General features: G+C 43.0%; 1 protein-coding gene across 2 annotated transcripts in view; it reads left to right on the top strand.

Moving 5' to 3' along the window:
- tp53i11b (tumor protein p53 inducible protein 11b) overlaps positions 1–19,154 on the top strand; it is a 238,178-nt gene that overhangs the window by 80,447 nt on the left and 138,577 nt on the right. For both annotated transcript variants that reach the window (XM_068045915.1, XM_068045914.1), the window contains exon 2: positions 637–803. In XM_068045915.1, coding sequence (XP_067902016.1) covers positions 675–803 — 129 coding nt within the window. In that variant the 5' untranslated portion in view covers positions 637–674. The remainder of the gene's footprint in view (positions 1–636; positions 804–19,154) is intronic.

The raw sequence follows: 19,154 nt of genomic DNA, 5'->3' as shown, positions 1-19,154 counted from the left end.
ACCCTTGTGGGTAATACATATTGCTCAAAATAGTCATTTAAGAGAAAAAGCACTTTCCAGCCAATGAAGTGCTTTTGAAGTGTAGTCACTGTTGTAATGTAGGAAACATGGCAGCCAATTTGCATGCAGCAAACACACACATATTAATGAATCTGTTTTTTAGTGATGTTGCATGGGGAGAGCTAGCCCGCTCTTATTTGAAATAGTGGTATAGGATCTTCTACAACTGGAGCCTCAGTTTATTGTCTCATCTGAGAGACCACACCTCGAACAGTGCAGCACTCCCTCTTCCTCGGGAGGAGGCATCCGAGTGGTAAATTCTCCCTTATAACAAAAAAAATCAACACATGGAACAAATTCCAAGAAAGAAGTGGAAGCAAAAATCCTGGGATGCGGGAGCTTTCTGAATGAAGGTAATGCACTGGAGTGTCAGTTCAGATTATGTGCTCAGATCTCTAGAGTAGGACTTGAACCCACAATCTTCTGAATCAGAAGCAAGAGTGCTACCAGCTGAGCCACAACTAATATCTAAGCTTGTACTTGATAGGTTGACCTGGTGCAAGGGTTATTGCAGGGTCCACAACATGTCTGTGACCTGCCTGTGTGCCTCTAACTAATGACTTTTCCTTCTCTCAGTTTCTGTGTATGACCAGGTCTGGCTCTAGCTGGGAACCATGGCTGCCAAACAGCACTCTCCACTGATAAAAAAGCACAGCCAAACTGACCTGGTGAGCCGGCTGAAGACCAGGAAAATCCTCGGTGTAGGCGGAGAGGACGATGATGGAGAGATTCACAGGTCAAAGGTAATGACTTTTGCATCCTTTTATAAGAAGTGCACCTGAGACCCCTCAGAATGATGGGATCAGCTTACTTCACCTTTGGCACTGCTTAGGAATAAGATCATAAGAATTAGTGCAGTAACAGGCCATTTAAGATGGTTCTATTTCAGAGGCCCACTTCTCTTCATATCTCTGATGCCTTTCATTTTCCAGGAGTCTCTTGAACCCATTACCATAGCTTTCCCTGGTATCTTTACCTACAGCTCATACTGCTTATTGTGGGGAATTCCTTCCCACACCTCATTTGCTCATTGTAACTTGTGTACTGTATTACACCCAAAGCGTGAGAAATGCACTGTTAATTCAGTCCCACTTCCCCACGGGTCACAGCATACCAATAAATTTTCCCACCTACCGTAGAATAGCAAATTAGACACTCTATTTGACCCCCAGAATAAAGCACATCAACCAGGTTTCTGTAAACAACAACATTAACTATTTATTAGAAAAAATAAGTCTCAACCACTAATGTGATAAAACTATATATGAGAAGTTTCTTATTTCCCTAACCCTCATGCACACACATATAACTGGGAAAAAGAGGATTTTTAGTCTACAGCTGTTTCAAAGGAATAAAAGGAATGATAAAATAATTTTCAATTTGTGTATTGCTGAAAATAGAGACATGCTGTCAAAGATTTTCGTCTTGCACTCATCAGGACAATCGCAAGAATAACCAATGTAAGGGAAAACAACAACTTATACTGCATGAGAAGAGAGTGCTGATTGGTTGGCAAGTGAACTCTGATTGCCATGGCAAATGCACCAGTTTACAATGACTGCCAAGCTTTGTTTAAAATTTAAACCAGGCAGCTTGACTCTGATTGGTCAAGGCATTGCCATTTTAAACAAAATAAACTGGTGCATTCACCATGGCAAAACTTCTACCTATCAGAGTTCGCTGGCCAACCAATCAGTACTCTCTTCTCATGTAGTATAAGTTGTTGTTTTCCCTTGCATTGGTTATTCTTGCAATTGTCCTGATGAGTGCAAGATGAAAAACTTCGACAACATGTCTCTATTTTCAGCAAACTCAAGTTCTGTACTACTAAACAACAATTCAGTTTGTCACATTCTGGTAGGAAATTCTTCGGTTGGGTGAGGTGTCCCTGAATCAAATAGTCAGATGCCACTCGAAGTCTCTCCAGGCAAGGTTGATGCACAGTCTGTAGGCATTCAAGGCAAGTTGACTACAGCAGGTGTCACATAGGTCAGCTGGGGTGTAGCAGCAGGTCTGCTTCGGACTCACAGCAGCAGTATAGCAGTAGAAGCTTTCTTCAGGTTCCAGGATTTCCCAAGACACAGGAGGCATCAGGAACCACACTGGATGCAGGAATTCTTCAGAGACAGGAGGCAATAGGAATCTGCCACATTTCAAATATAGGGTTTCTTTTCAAGAGATGTAAGTTTCCTCTTTGTCCAACTCATTGGTTTTTAAAAGGGTCCAAAGTGACCAGACATAAAGTCTCCCCTGTCATGTAAAGTGTTGCTCTGAGGAGGTCAAGACCCCTGGCTGGCTTCCTTGAAACTGCTTGCTTTTCCTATTCTTGTATACAAAAGTAAACATCCAAAAATCTCAGCTATTTGCAGGTGTCCATGTCCATTGAAAATCCTTTTGTTCAGTTTTTTAAAACACACAGAATTCTAAGATGTTGGTACAAAAATAAAACCCCTTATAAGAACTGCTATTTGAACCTTTTACCACAATGAACCTTTCATAATCTGGGAATGTCAATTAGATCCCCTTGGACCTTCCTCCATTGTAGGGTCAGGTGTGAAGACTCTTCAGAGTCTCTTGTCTGAGGAATACAGCACTGCAGTTTCTATTCTAGTCTTGGACAAAATTCTCACATCATTCTTGGTGTCAGGCAAACCCCACCTGCCAAGACTGAGGCATACATTATTTCGCCACATGAACATTAAAACTTAAAATTCCAAGCACTGACCGGAAAGACTTTCTATGGTGCCAGACAATGTTGAAACAATGGGGATCCAGCAGTTGCTTCTCCAATACACAGAAGTGGTCAGACCAGTTTTAGTCACAGGGCTAACTGGCTGTTGTAGAGAAATTTGAACCTCCAACAAAGGATGTGAAAAGACTGTTTCATATAAGGGGCCAGTCACATGACCAACCTGCTGGGTATCCTGGGAGTTTTTTTTTAAAATTTTAACTCCCAATAAAGAGAATCGAGGGAGACAAAGCCGTGTGCTCATGGAGTAAACACCTCTCCTGGAACTGACGCAAGAATTACAGCCTCTCCTGTCTGCCTGCCTTCATCTCTTCCCATGGAACTGAATCTTGTGAAAACACGTGAAACTCGAAGAGAGAAATATTTGCCATGTGAACAAAGTTTTAAGAAGATTACTGGGCCCCAACGAATTGCAAGACCATATCTTCAATCAAGGACTACAGCGAGCTCGAGAAACAGTAACAAGATATTTCCTCAAACTGTTCTACTTATCTTTTCGTCTGCTCTTTTCTATTCCTTTCTGCATGTTTATATCACGTGTGCACGCTAGCGTGAGTGCGTCATATATCTGTAGGCATGAACCGTATTAGAGTTTAAGTTTAAGGTTTAATAAATTTCCTCTTTCTGCTTTAAATCATAGAAAGCCTATGTGTGCTCAGTTCTTTGCCTTATAATTTGAAACTGTGAACAAGGGGAGCTCAAAACACAATGTGTTTAAAATTAAACCCTATTACAATAAGACCAGGTGAAGATAGCAAAAGGCTCCTAGACATTGCTCACTTGGTTTTGCTGTCTTTTAACAACATTTATTAAAAGTTGAAGTGTTGGAGTTCAGCCAATAGCCCAATGTGTAGCCACGGGTTCTCACTTTTCATATCTATCCAGCAATCGCTGTTGTGTGAAAGTAGGATTGGGCTTAACTGTGATGGCTCTGAGATCAAAATGCACGCCACTGCTCATTGTAAAATCATACTGATCAGTCATGAATATTTGGGTTCGGTATCAGGAGGGTGAGCAGCACTAGTTGAATAGTACCTTAGCAAGGAGTCAACCTTGGGAAGGGGAAGGAGCAAATTGGAAAAGGAGGGGGGAGGCTAATGTTCTCATTGGGAGGTTAACTAATGCTGTGAGGGAGGGCACTAAAATGAAGTTTTAGAGAAGAGAAACTAAGTGCACAAAGGATGAGAAATGATGTGCATAGAGAATTGGGAGAGACAAAAAGCATTAGAATTAAGAGTCCTGAAATGGCAGGGGTGCAATGGAGGGGGGAAATGTGAGGGCGTCTAAGATGGGCTTAGAGTGGTGTGACAATATATCCCATTTTCTGGGGACAGTTCCCTAATCAGGTACTGTGCCCCCCAGCAAACAGTATCTCCAGAGATAAAAACAAGAAATGCTGGAAATACTCAGCAGGTCTGGCAGAATCTGTGGAGAGAGAAGCAGAGTTAACGTTTCAGTTCAGTGACCCTTCTTCAGAACCCAGATTTCCAGAGTCCCTGGCTCACAAAACGCATCCTCGAATATTCTAACTTTTGAAGTGTTGGAATATTTCTCACACATAAGTGAGGCACAACACAGAGTATGTTCTGCAAATTTGCCTTGAATAAAGGTGTCTGCTAAATGTATAAATAGCAATAATAAGTTCATAAGACAGAAATATCCAGAATGTTTTATTATTATTACTATTAGCTATAACGTAGTACATCACTATTGCAGTTGCCATAGCTACAGCACTGACAGAATGGTGCCTGATGAAGAACACACGCAAGATTCGCGATTCAGTGTAAATGGCGTTGTCAAAAAAAGTATTATTGCTTCTTTAACAACCAGCTTCAAAAGGATTTTTCGATATTTACGACCAACCGGAAAAGAACCACCTGTATAATGCTCAATGCCAGTCAGTATTTTCCATTTATGATGCAGACAAGACATCTATAAAAGAACTCAAAGGTACCACTAAATATAAAGCTGCTCTTACAGCACCTGCTAGTTCAAGTTCTGCGACTGATTTTTTTTCCACAAAGTTGATTTAATACAGACTAGGTCATATAGACAGTAGATGTGGAAAAACTGATGTTCCTGAATAGTGTTACTGTATTGTCCGAATGTGTTTTAGTATATTGTGTCACATCCACGGTAATTATATGCACATTTATTTTGCATTTGTAAATTGTAAGTGCAACTATTAAAATATAGGATGCTGAAAAATTTTGCTTCACTACTGTTTCGGCAACGTGGTGCGATGTAGGTGGTTCCCACTGTTCAAGTCCCCACCTGGCCGCAGCAAGTATTTTGTTATTAACCCCTTGGTGTTTTATTTTTCAAATAAACAGACAGCGACCGGTTTTCTAGTAGCTTTTAAAAAAGAGAAAATCAGTTCTTTATTGATCAATATGCCTTATTCCAAAATTGTTACAACCGTATCCACTTGCACACTCACTTGCACGCAGACACACAAGAAGAGACAATTGGAGACGAAAGAAAATAAGTAATTTTTAGTGGTGGGGAGGTCATGATAAACCTGTTGAATTCTCTTGGAAATCAAGTTCTTGATGGGTGCAGGCCTGAGATGATTGTTGATTCCGCTCTTGATTGAAAATTCAGTTGAAGACAGTGGGACACTTCTAGTTCACTGCTGTCTAATGTAGATGTAGGATTTTACAGCAGGGCATGTGCCTTCTGGTTTGCTGCAAAACAAGCTGTTTGATGTTGCTTCTTTCTCTCTCTCTCACTCTCTCGCTCTCTCTGACTTTAGGCTGGCTTTTTTTAAAGGTAAAGCTGTGTTACTTCTCACCTCTTGGTAGGAGACATTCTCATTTCTTCCCCATGGTGATTACACAATGGCCCAGAACATGGCAACTTCATACTTTCTTTGTTTCAGAAGAATACATTCAATTCCTGAATGTTTTAGGACAGTTAACATCTCTCAGCTTTGAGGATTTGTCCTTCCTTCTTGTCAGACAGTTTGAATACACAAAAGCTAGTCCCTTTTCCTTCAGCAGTCATTTTGGACCATTGTTCACTTTTTGAAATAAAGGTTCATTTTTTAAAAGACCAGGTCAGTTTTTCATAACTGTTCAGAGTTAGTCCATAGTTTGTATCATCGCACTTCTGGTATATTTGACACTACATTGTACAACCTATATTTTCCATCCTGACTCCCACCCTCTGTGTCCTCAGACTCAGTTTAGAAAATATGGGTACCCTAGTTTAGAGTGCATTTGCATAAAAACACTGAGAGTGGTAAATGAGGTTGGTGAAGTGCAGTTCTGATATTGTGACAATAACAGAGATCTGGCTCAAACAAGGAGAGGAATAGATATTTAATATTCTTGGCGACAACGTATTCAGGAAAGATAGGACAATTATCATAATATAGACTGGGAAAACAACAGTATAAGGGACAAGGAGGGGAAGGAATTCCTGAAATCTTGCTGTCATGATTGTATGTTTGAACTTGAGTATTAAAGACGATAGGGTACTTGGAAGTGAAACTGAAAGTAACTCAGTAATATAAAAGCAAAATACTGCGGATGCTGGAAATCTGAAACAAAAACAAGAAATGCTGGATTCACTCAGCAGGTTTGGCAGCATCTGTAGAAAGAGAAGCAGAGTTAACGTTTCGGGTCAGTGACCCTTCTTCGGAACTGACAAATATTAGAAAAGTCACAGATTATAAACAAGTGAGGTGGGGGTTGGGCAAGAGATAACAAAGGAGAAGGTGCAGATTGGACCAGGCCACATAGCTGACCAAAAGGTCACAGAGCAAAGGCAAACAATATGTTAATGGTGTTTTGAAAGACAAAGCATTAGTACAGATTAGGTGTGAATATACTGAATATAGAACATCACCTTCTCCTTTGTTATCTCTTGCCCAACCCCCACCTCACTTGTTTATAATCTGTGACTTTTCTAATATTTGTCAGTTCCGAAGAAGGGTCACTGACCCGAAACGTTAACTCTGCTTCTCTTTCTACAGATGCTGCCAGACCTGCTGAGTGAATCCAGCATTTCTTGTTTTTGTGTGAAAGTAACTCAGTGTTTTGTGGAAAATACTGGGGTTTGTTGTAAGGTCAGATAGGCATGTGTAGCAGCAGTAAGCAAGAAGTCTTTATTAAAGCTTGTTAAAGCTTTGTTAAAGTTAAATCTGTGACTTCGAGTGTGATTCTTCAGCCTGAGATGTGACATTGGCAATGAGGTTATAAAGACAAACAATACAGAGGTAAATTTGGAGATATTTAGGGTTGTGTCATGGCATTTGCTGGTGCTGATATGTCTGCAGTCTGGGGAATTGAGACGTTTGATCCGACGGGTGATACCAATTCCATCAGTGTGAAATAGAAAGCGTGGCTGGAGAAGTTTGAAGCATATGTTGACAGTTGCAGTTTGTTTTTGGATGGGGTGACGGAGATGCAGAAAGCACAGCAATGGTCATTAGTGCTATTCACTGCAGGTGCGTCGGTGAGGGAGACTTTCAAGACATTGCCTGACACGGGAGATAAGGCAGATTATGAACATGCAGTGAAAGCTTTGAAGGACCATTATGTGGTGACACCAATGCCACATTCCAAAGGCATGTTTTCCGTCAAATGAGACAGAAAGAGGGGGAAAGAGTAGCCCAATTTGTGTCTTGTTTGAAGCAGGCGTTGGATGGATGCAATTATATTGCGATGGATCTCAATAACCAGATAATGGATCAGGTGGTTCAACGTTGCAAGTCAATATGTTGAGGCCTAGGCTGCTGGAAAGAGGAGGTGACTTAACGTTGGATGACACTTCGAAGATAGCGGCTACAAAGACTTGTTCGGATGCGAATTGTTAAGCTGCTTTAGTTTACAGGCAGCTAATAAATTCAGCCCCTTCGTGATCCGGTTAGATTCAGTTTGATCATGGCTGATAGGTACCTCAACCCTGTTTACTCAGCTTAGCAACAATTCTCTTGATATCCTTACCTAACAATAATCTATCAATCTCATTTTCGAAAGCTCCATTTGGCCATTTGACCAAGAGAGTTCCATATTTCCACTACCCTTTATGTCCCCTAGTTCTGTATTCCCTCACCAGAAGATATTGTTCCTCTCTCTCTACCCTATTAAATTCTTTTATCATATTTAGATATCTCCATTATCTCACCCCTCAATCTTCTAAACTCAAGGGAATATGAGCCTGGTATATGCAACCTGTACTCAGAATTTAACTCTTTAAGCCCCTGTTATAATTCTGGTAAATCTACATTGCACCTCTTCTAAGATCAATATATCCTCGCTGAGGTGCGGTACCCAGAAATTAACACAGTACCCCAGTTAGGGTCGGACCAAGACTGTACAACTGAAGCAGAACTTACTCCCCTTTATTTTCCAGCCCTCGTGAGATAAGGCCAACATTCTATTGGCTTTTTGATTGCTTTTTGCACCTGTGCAGAAGCGTTTAGTGATTTGTGCAATCTAGATGAGTGAGAAATGGAAAGACTAACAGCAAACCAGTTAGCTCCTTTCTTCAATACTCCCAATTAGCTGCTGGTTGTCGCTTGCTATAGTTTCATTTAACATATTCCCTATGTTTCTACAACTTTCTCTAATTTGACCTGAAAGCATTTCTGTGTAACAGAGAGGATGCAATTTATACAAGAGCTGTAAGGGTCTCTGAGTTAAACTTTGTGCAGGAACTTGGGTCCTTTCTATTTTAATGAAGATAACCCAGCTGCTGTTTTTCTCGAGTTAGTGGTGCTGATGGTGTAATTTCCTATGATTGACAGCAGACTTCCTGTAAAAGGAATCAGCTGTGAGGCTTTCCTGTAGAAAGATTATTGAGCAGTCTGTGAACGGAAGGCAGGCCAACTGGGTTCATTCTTTAACCAGCAATTCCCACTACCACCTCTCAACCACTCAACAATAAATGTCACCTTAACCTGATCTTACAATAACCGGAACTCCAAAGGAGTTCCAAAATGCTTTCCCTTTTCTTATTCTTCTGAGTTCACTTCTAAGATTGTACTCTCCTGTTGGTCGTCAGTTAGAAGATGTTTGTAGTCTGTTAGCTGACTGGTAGATCTCCCGTAGCATGGCTCACAGTGAGTGGGACATTTTAATACGAACAGGAGTGTTATGTGATGTAGTATTATAAGGGAGACTGAGGTATCAGCACTGTGGGTAGACTTGTGATCAGACTGCACTAGGATGGACTCTGAGATGAACCCTCATAGTTGACTGAAAGTGGGGGGAGGTAATGTGTACATCAACTATTAGGAATTTGACTGGCTTATACCATCTTTAGTAAACAAACAAAAATACCTCTTAAAATGCTCAAAATTCATTGTCTAATCACTTATCTTTGAGATTCAATCTCCAGTTTCTTTCAAAGTACTTTGGAAAAGGCACATAAAATCTCATCCTCAGAAGATGAGGGAACACAGCATTCTACCCTCATACTTTGATGCACAGACTGCACGTTGGGAAATTCTGTGAACTGTACAAGCTCAGAATGCACAGCTGTGATAGAAAGCTCTCTCTCAACGCTTGTTCACTAAAAATATCCAATACAAAAGACAATCGCAGCACAACATCATTCATGGCACAGCACGCTTTGTAACATGACGACATCAACAACTTTCTTTTATCACGCAGCTTTAACACAGGAAAACATCTTAAGGTATTCTTTAAAGGAACAAAGTGAGGAAGTGGCCCAAAAGCTTGGTTAAACAGGTGGATTTTAAGGAGCAGCTCAAATGAGGATATAGAGGTGGAGGTTTTTATAAAGGGAATTACAGAGCATGAAGTTTAAGCAGCTGAAGGCATGAGGTGAAGAGAGAGAACACACAAGAAACAGGAGTCTGAAAAGGGAGAGTTCACTGGCAGAGGCTACAGTAAAGGAGAGGGGCAGAGCCATGGAGATTTAAGGATCAATCATGCCTTGGTATCAGTCACATCATAACGTCAGTTGCAGAAAAGCATCAGTCTCAGCAGAGCTCCTTCACATCATCAGTTGTATTATGACATCAGTTATACCAAAGCATCAGTTGTGTCATATCATATTAAGCATGATAGTATCATGGTCATGGTTCTGAACCAGCAATCCAGAAATAGAGTTCAAATCCCACCAAGACATGTTGTGGAATTGACCAGAATAAATCAGGTAATTTCTGGGTTAGCACCAGAGAAATAATCATCAAGCCTGCTGGATTGTTGTTCAAATCCGACATATTCACCATTGTTCTTTAGGGAAGGTAAACTGCCATTTCTGACCCAGCTTTAAATGCTGCAGTGTACCTTTATTTCCTCCCTTCCAATAAAGCTGGTAATCCTGTGATCAAATGTTTTACTGCTCTTAAACCTGCACCAAATACATCATTACAGCTACCCCAAGGTGGGTTAGCTCAGAGTCACCTGGGTGAGTGGAGGTGTCACCCAGTCCCCAGAGGTCTCATCCCACCACTCACCCACCAGTCTGAGGGAAATCCAGCCATGTACCCTCTGAACACTGAGTAATCCCAAATCATGCTGAATTGCTGAAGTAATTTTCATTTAAGTGTTCCCTTCGGAAGCACAGCTGCAACTTGCTTGACATTCAGTCCACATTAAGTAGCTTGGTATTATTGCTGTGTTATTATTGCGCAGTTTTTAACTATTTGAACATCAACTTTTCTAAGGCTAATCCTTCTGTATTTATTGAGAACACTAGGATATCTTATGAAAAGATTGTAAATGGGTGTCTACGAGTGGGCATCTCTCTTGGGATACAGACTGAGAATATGGTAGAACATCATTATTCCCCTCAGGGACCCAGGTTTGAGTTCAGGGAAATCAGAGATGATGAAACTTTTGGCTGTAAGTTCTTTAGAACAGCTGTTTCAACACTGGATTAAAATGCAGCCAGGCACTAGAAATGGAGGTTTGTTCAACCTTCAAGAAGTGGATTAAATTACTGCCTCAAAGGTGCTGATTCCAAGAGCTGAGGACTGCTTCAGATCACGCTGTTCTCTGCAGTTACTCAAATGGGTCCCTCCACCCAAACAGCACAACAGCCACTTAACAAAGGAACCATGCTGATCCAGTAAAGAGATGGAATACTTCTACAAAAATGGGACAAAAGCCTTTCATTTAACACATTCTATTCTACCCGCACCAAACCCAGACAGGAGTGTGAGACTGCTCTGCACATTGCCTTTATCCCAATAAAATCTGGTACATTCTATGGCTGGTCTTCATTTGAATAAACAGTACTGCAGAACCATAAACAATTACTGTTTCTAGACAAATTTGTGTTGAGGAACATTTCATGTTAAATACCACAAGTTGGGCAGTGACATTTTCGCAAATTAGGTAACTGCATTTATTTATGATGCCATTGTGTTTGAGGTTGTTGCAGTTACTTTTGAATTTATTTATACACATGTTTGTTTGAGGTCATTTGTATTAGGCTATTGGGGCAGAAATTTGTAATTGTCGCGTCCATTTTCTGGGCGGAAAACCAGTGGAAAGAAGACCAATTTGGTGCACAATGTCTTTCATCTGGTCTGCACTGTGCTATAGCCGCTGCACATTGGCAAAGACGGCTTTGCAGGTGTCATTTCATTTATATAAGGGGCCTAACACAGGTTTTAGGTGCAGATGGCCAGATTGGGCCTGGAAAAGAATGGCTAAGTACCCTGTTCCATTTTAACTGTCCTCCTCATGCCTGCCTGGTTTCCATGGGTTTGGGGGAGAGTGAAGAGTTAAAATCAACCCCATTGTGCTTGTTAATGAGGCTATTTGTATGAAGATGTTGCATTCTCTGTATTCCTTTCAATCTGCTCCATGATTCCCACATTTGTAAATGTATATTGTGAGAATGACATTCCTGTGAAAGATCAAAATGGCAAGCGCAAGTCAAGTGTTTTATTTATTTCACCATTGCTTTTTTGGTCGTTTTATTTGCCAAACCTGCAGACATGTTTGATTTACTTTGTCCATGAAAGCTGTGTGTTGAGGTGTAAGGGGCAGAACGCTGGGTTGCCTCATCTATTGCTTCGTTCTCTGTTCTTTGTTTTCAAACTAGAATCCCTGCCAAGTCACCACAAAGAGCGCACAGAAGCACAAGCAAGATCCTACGTCAGTCCACTTATTGGCAGGGATATTATCCAGGCGACGGGGGTCTCAACCACTGGCAAAGCACTGGCGAGAGCCCCATGTCACCTCCTCTGGGGAAGGCCCACCGAATCAAGTGCCAATTGGGCACTTAAGTGGACAGAAGTCCCGCCTGCTGAGAGCTGCCAGCCAATCAGAGGCCGGTAGCTCTTTGAGTGCGCCACTGCGGAGGTGATGGCTGCTGCTGGTAGAGCAGTCTCCTGATGCCTTGAATCCAGAGCACAGGTAAATCTCAGCGGGTGGGGTTTTGCGGGGTGGGTGTCGTGGTGGAGGAGGGTGTATGGGAATCGGTAGCAAGGGCAGAGTTGTGGCTCTCAATGGTCTCTCAATTAGGCACTGTGTCTTTTAACGTGGGACTCCCCCTGACCAGCACCCCTCCACCCGGAGCCAGCAAGCAACCCACACGGATTTGCTTGGCATTCTCCCTGTGCGGCAACAGGCCCACCCGTCACTGGGCTAATTCCCACTTAAGGGCTTCAATTGGCGGTGGAATGGGAAGGCCGATCACAGGTCATCTCGCCCCCAGATTTAATTTGGGTGGAGGTGGGAAGGTGGCGTGGTCCCCATCCTGCCACCATCCCGCCTGATTAAATGCTCTCCCCACCTCCAAACCCAATGTGGAGGGAGAGCATAAAATTCCCCCAGTTAACTCTCACAGTGCAAATAAAAGTTCCATGAAAGTGAAGAGATATTTTCTTGTCTGATTTTACACACTGCTTGTTCGACATCCAGTCCTGGATGAGCAGAAATTTCCTCTAATTAAATATTGGGACGACCACAAACTTAGCCAGCAACTCCATACCCCTCCCTGGCCACTGTCTGAGACTCAACCAGACTGTTCACAACCATGGCACCCTACTTGACTGAGATGAGCTTCCAATCATATATCTGCACTGTCAACAAGATCAGACACTTCCACCTCCATGGCAAATCCCATTTCAGTCCCTGCCTCAGATCATCTGCTGAAACCCTTATCCATGCCTTTGTTACCTCAAGACTCATCTATTTCAATAGTCTACTGGTCAGCCTCACATCTTACACTTGAGTCTGTAAACTTGAGTTCATCCAAAACTCTGCTGTCCACATCCTAACTCACGCATTCGCTTGACTAGGAGCCAATGTAGGTCAGCAACGCCTCGAATTTAAAATTCTCATCTATGTATCCAAAGCCCTCTAATGCCTCATTCTTCTCAATTTCTGTAACCTCCTGCAGCCCTATAGCCTCCAAGATCTCAGTCCTCCTCCAATTCTGGCCTCTTGAGCATGTCCCTGATTTTAATCGCTCCGTTAGCAGCTATGCGCTCAGCTCCTAAGACGCTAAGCTCTGAATTCCCTCCCTAAACCTCTCCATCTCTGAACCTCCTTTAAGATGCTCCTGAACACTTATCTCTTGACCAAACCTTTGGTCACCTGTCCTAATATCTCCTTATGTGGCTTGGTGTCAAATTTTATTTTAAAATGCTCCATGTTAAAAGTGCTATATAAATGTAAGTTGCTGAAATAAGATTTTCTTTTAACATGTTACATTAATGATTTACAAATGGAGGAGGACGACAAATATAAATTTTATTGTGTGCCAGACTGCATTGATTTAGATTTTTTCATTACAGCCCATTCACTGTGCCATCCATACACTGTTAGTTAATTCTACATACCGTTAACTCCACATGCTGTTAGTTAACTCCATTTACCGTTAACTCCACATACAGTTAGTTAACTCCACGTACCAATTATTAACTCCACATACTGTTAGTTAACTCCATATACTGCTAACTCCACATACAGTTAGTTAACTCCACGTACCAATTATTAACTCCACATACTGTTAGTTAACTCCATATACTGCTAACTCCACATACTGTTAGTTAACTCCATATACCGTTAACTCCACATACAGTTAGTTAACTCCAAGTAACAATTATTAACTCCACATACTGTTTACTCCACATATCATTAACTCCACTGTTAACTCCACGTACTGTTAGCTAGCTCCACGTACTGTTAACGCCACATACTGTTAGTTAACTCCGTGTACTGTTAGTTCACTCTATATACTGCAAGCTCCACGTACAGTTAACTTCACATACAGTTAACTCCATATACTGTTAGCTCCACATATAGTTAACTCCACATACTGTTAGTTAACTCCACATACTGTTTGTTAATGCCACATATCATTAATTCCATATAATGTTAGTTAGCTCCACATATGGTTAACTCCATGTACCATTAGTTAACTGCACATACTGTTAACTCCACATATCGTTAACTTCATGTACCATTAGTTAACTCCACATACTGTTAAATGCACGAACTGGTAACTCCACATACCGTTAACTCCACATACAGTTAACTCCACATACAGTTAACTCCACATACCGTTAACTCCACATACCGTTAACTCCACATACCGCTAGTTAGCTCCACATACCGTTAATTAACTCCAGTCAGTTAACTCCATTTACCATTCGTTAACTCCAGGTCCATTAGTTATCTCCACATACCGTTAGTTAGCTCCACATACCCATCACTTTTATCTCGCCTTTTTTTTTCCTTTCCCCTCAACCCCTCCATAAGAACATAAGAAATAGGAGCAGGAGTAGGTCATTCAGCCCCTCAAGCCTGCCCTGCCATTCAATAAGATCATAGCTGATCTGTCCCAGGCCTCAACTCCCCTTTATCCGAATGACCTGAAACGTTAACTCTGCTTCTCTCTCCACAGATGCTGCCAAACCTGCTGAGCATTTCCAGCACTTTCTGTTTTAATTTCAGATTTCCAGCATCTGCAGTATTTTGCTTTTATTTTACTGTGTAATTGGGAACCTCCTCCAAAAGTTATGTCATTAAAGGTGTCTTGTTAGTAACCAAACTGGCCAGCCTTCCAACCAGGCTGGGAACCAGAGGAGTGGAATGATCCTGTTTGTGACTTAATTAGTGTGAATGTCCAAATCTTTAGTAGCATTAGTTCAAGAGAAGAGTTCAATCGGACATCTAGCTGAAATCTCTCGCTCATCAGTTGGTGTGCAATCAATAAGTGCTGACACGGAGTTTTAGCAGCAGGCTTTTCTAGGACCTGAGTTTACAGTATCACACTATCCCTTTTGATATTCGTTGAGGTCCATGCAGTGTGCCTTTAATACTTAAACAGGTCTGTAAATGTCCCTTTGCACACCCAGCTTCACACACTGCTCTTTTAATACATGCACGGGTCCGTACAATGCCTATTTAAATTACAGTGAGATCCACACAAAGCCGTTTTTATACAGGCGCAGGTCTGTACAGTGTCCTTTTTAGCAAACACCAAGATAATACAATGTTTCTTGAAAGCACACATGGCTGTACAATGCGTTTTTGTTACATGCTGCAATCCAGAGTGTTGCTTTACACAGAGATCCAATAGAGTACCTCTCCTTAATACAAGCAGAGATCTTCCTAATGACCTAGTAATTTACAGTATCCTTTTAATATACAGAAAGATCATACTGTGCTCCATTTATCTGTCCAGTGACTCAGTCAAACAGAGATCTCAAAGTCCCATTAAAAGAAAGGAAGAACTCAAATTTTTACAGCGCCTTTCACAACCTCAGGACTTTACAGTACTTTTGAAGTGTAGTCACTGTTGTAATGTAGGAAAGGCAGCAGACAATTCCTGCACAGCAAGATCCCGCAAACTGCAGTGTTGTAGTGACTGGATAATCTGTTAATGCACACTGAGCACAGAATTTAGTGCAGCCGTTTGAAGTGGGAATAGTGGCAGGAGGGACGGAGATTCGTGTCAGAGGTACCGCCCAGAAGTTTGGCATTGTGAGGGCAGTTCCAGATTTAGTCAGCAATGGGAAAGCACAGAGGTGGAAGTGACGCCCTGACACGACAGGAATGTATTTTAAATTGTAGAAGACTTAATTTCAAAAGATTAGCATCTCATTCGTCATGATTTAATGGGGGTTGAACGCTGGCGGCAACAGGGCAAGACTTCGGTACCGTGGTGGGGAGGCAGCCATGACCAGCACTGCATACGGGGATGGGGGGCTGGCTGCGGGGGCAATTTTCGGACTGTAGTGCTGTGTGCTCTGCATCTCGGGGCCTCTGCAAGAGGATGTCTAGGTCTTGGGGGCTTTGCCTGGGGGGGGGGGGGTGGGTGGGTGGGGGGGGTTGGGGTCTCAGGGGCTCTGCAAGGGAGGTGTTGGGTTTGGGTGGGTATATCTGGTGAACAAACTGTTGGGTGAGATGTGTGTTTGCCAGTACTGCTAGATGAGAGGGTTGGCCATCAGTAAGGGTGGGTACTGAGGGCCATCAGGGATTCTGCTGGGAGACATAGCAAAACCTCAGTTGCCGGATCAGGATCATCTCTATTTCGATAGCAGTCTGTCGGCCCCCTGGTCACCTTGCGTGGGTCTCATACACTCTGTCTTTTTGGACCCCGGTGGCATGATGCAGCGCCTCCGATGGAGGGAGGGCCAAGAGGCAGCTGCACCTCTCTGTGAAGCTGCACACAAGATTAGCAGCAGCCAGCCATGCCAAGAAGGGCCCACCTGCGTCAGTGAGTGTACCAGTTTCGAATCAGCTACCTCCAAATGTCAGAGCAACCTTGTCAGCAAAGACTGCAGTTCTCCAGGGAGGCTGTCACCAACTTATATGCCCTGCTGCAGGGTGAGCTGCAACGTATGGCATTTGGGGGTCACCATATGCCAGTGGCCCTGAAGATCACAGTGGCACTAAACTTTTACACGTCTGGATCATTCCAAAGATCCACTGGGGATATGTGTGGGGTCTTACAGGCAGCAGCCACTGCATCAAAGAAGTGGCCAATGCCCTGTTCAGGAAGGCCAGCGACAATGTGTGCTACTGGACTGACCCGGACAGTCAGGCCAAGGGGGCATCGGATTCAGGGCCTTTTTGAGGACAAGGGCTACCAATAAAAGACTTGGCTGCTCACGCCTGTGAGGAGCCCTTGCAATGCAGCTGAGGAGAGGTACAACAATTACTATGATTCTATCCGAGCGATCATCGAGCAGGCCATCAGAACACTAAAGATGAGGTTCTGCTGCCTCAATCAATCTTGTGGAGGCCTGCAGTATGCCCCAGCGAGGGTCTTGCGTATCGTGGTGGTCTGCCATACTCTGCACAATCTAGCCCTGCAGATGGGGGGGAGGCCTTGGATGACGATGAGATGCCTGGGCATCATTCCTCCATCAACGAGGAGGGCGCAGATGAGGAAGAGGAGCAAGCAACACTGGATGTTAAAGCTCTTACACTGTGGGTCAGGCTGATTGAGTGATGTGCTAAGGAGGCAAGAGACAATCTCATAATTACCCGCTTCCAGCCACTTTGATGTCCACTCACAGAGAAACCAAAGACTGACCTTAATGCATGCAGTCGGTCGCCTCCTTTCCATTTGTGTTCCGTGCTTACTACCCAGCTGAAAGACGCACTAGTGCCCATAGGAGATCATATTTAAATAAATGTTATGTTTACATTGGCATTCCACTAAGGGGAAGGGTGAAGTCAGCAGCTCACAATTAAGGCATGATAGAATAATCACTTTTACACAATGAATGTTCATGACTTGAACAAAAGAACTTTATATGAAGCATCACATGTCAGATATCAAACACCCGTGAACACCCCAGGTCAGTCTAGGTGCTTTTTTTTAAAATATGTTTGCAATTGCTTCTATGAGGTGTGACCCAGCACCAGCAGCTGGGCTGGAGGCAAGCTGCTGATCAGGCTGGCCCTTGGCCTGGGCTGACCTCGGCAGCCATCCTCTCGCTGCCTGAGGCCTGCAAGGCCCTGGCTTCCTGTGAGTTTCCTGCAATGGTGCAGGCCTCTCCTCGGGCATTGCACTACTGGAGCTGGGTTCACTGTCAGAGGGGCTGAGGAGCCGCTGTCCACAGTCGGAATGCCCTGAGGTGAGCCTCCCGCTGTGAAGGTCAGCCTCTCCGCCTCCCTTTCAAGGCTCACTTGAACCTCCCTGCTCACCAGAGAAGGACAAGGAGCTGGACAAGACTGCAGGCTAAAAGCAACAGTGAGACCAGGAAACGAGTCTCCGAAAAGAGTTTGAGAAATTATTTTGTGAACTTCAGTGTAAAGAAAATCAGATGCTGTGAAAAATCAGCTGCTGATTCCCTGCAAACCTTCACGTGCTCTTATAGACCAATTTTACCCCCTAAATATTTTAAAATGTATTTCTTATAGTCCAATAATTATCAAGGAAATGGAGCTATCAAACTTCCATAGATTTCCCAACCATTGTTGGTTTAGTGTGAGGTGCTGTTCTTACCTATTGCTGGAACTATTAATCAAACAGCTCAAAGAAGCAATGCTAAACTCATCAAATCAATGGACGAGGCACCTTTTACACATTGTCCATGTCTCCTATACAGGAATAGGTCATTCCGTCTGTCCCATTCAATTAGATCATGGCTGAATTGTGCTTCAACTGTTTTTACATCCCCCCCGCCCCCGCCTTGTTTCATATCCTTTAATTCCTTTACCTAACAAAAATCAGTCTTAATAGTTTCAATTGATGCAGCATCCAGTCTTTTCAGGTGTGGGGTCTCAGTTCCAGATTTCCACTCATCTTTGTATGTTTCTTGATTTCACTCCTGAATGGTCTAGCTCTAAATTTAGGATTATGCCCCCCCCTTGTTCTGGATTTCCCCGCTTAGTTTTCCATATCTCTCCTATCAAATTCTTTTATAATTTCAACATCTTAATTGGAACACCCCTCAACCTTTCCACCTCCAGAAAATAAAAGATAACTTCATGGGCAGCACAGTGGCAGCCTCACAGCTCCAGCGACCCGGGTTCAATTCTGTGCAGAGTTTGCAAGTTCTCCCTGTGTCTGTGTGGGTTTCGGCCAGGTGCTCCGGTTTCCTCCCACCTCCAAAGACTTGCAGGTTGATATGTAAATTGGCCATTGTAAATTGTCCCTAGTGTAGGTAGGTGGTAGGAGAACGGTGGGGATGTGGTAGAGAATATGGGGTTAATGTAGGGTTAGTATAAATGGGTGGTTGTTGGTCGGCACAGACTCGGTGGGCCGAAGGGCCTGTTTCAGTGCTGTATCTCTAAATAAATAAATAAATGTAATCTGTCCTCTTTATTTAACCCTTTAAGCCCTGGTATCATTCTGGTGAATCTGCATTCTATCCTCTCCAAGGCTGGTATATCTTAGATTGGGACTGACGGAGGCTCGATACAACGGAAGCAGAACTTCCTCACCT

Source organism: Heterodontus francisci, chromosome 14 (genome assembly GCF_036365525.1).
Source record: "Heterodontus francisci isolate sHetFra1 chromosome 14, sHetFra1.hap1, whole genome shotgun sequence".
In the NCBI taxonomy this organism is placed as follows: domain Eukaryota; kingdom Metazoa; phylum Chordata; class Chondrichthyes; order Heterodontiformes; family Heterodontidae; genus Heterodontus; species Heterodontus francisci.
Note: the sequence above shows the minus strand (reverse complement) of the source record. Positions and strands in the feature narration are given on the sequence as shown.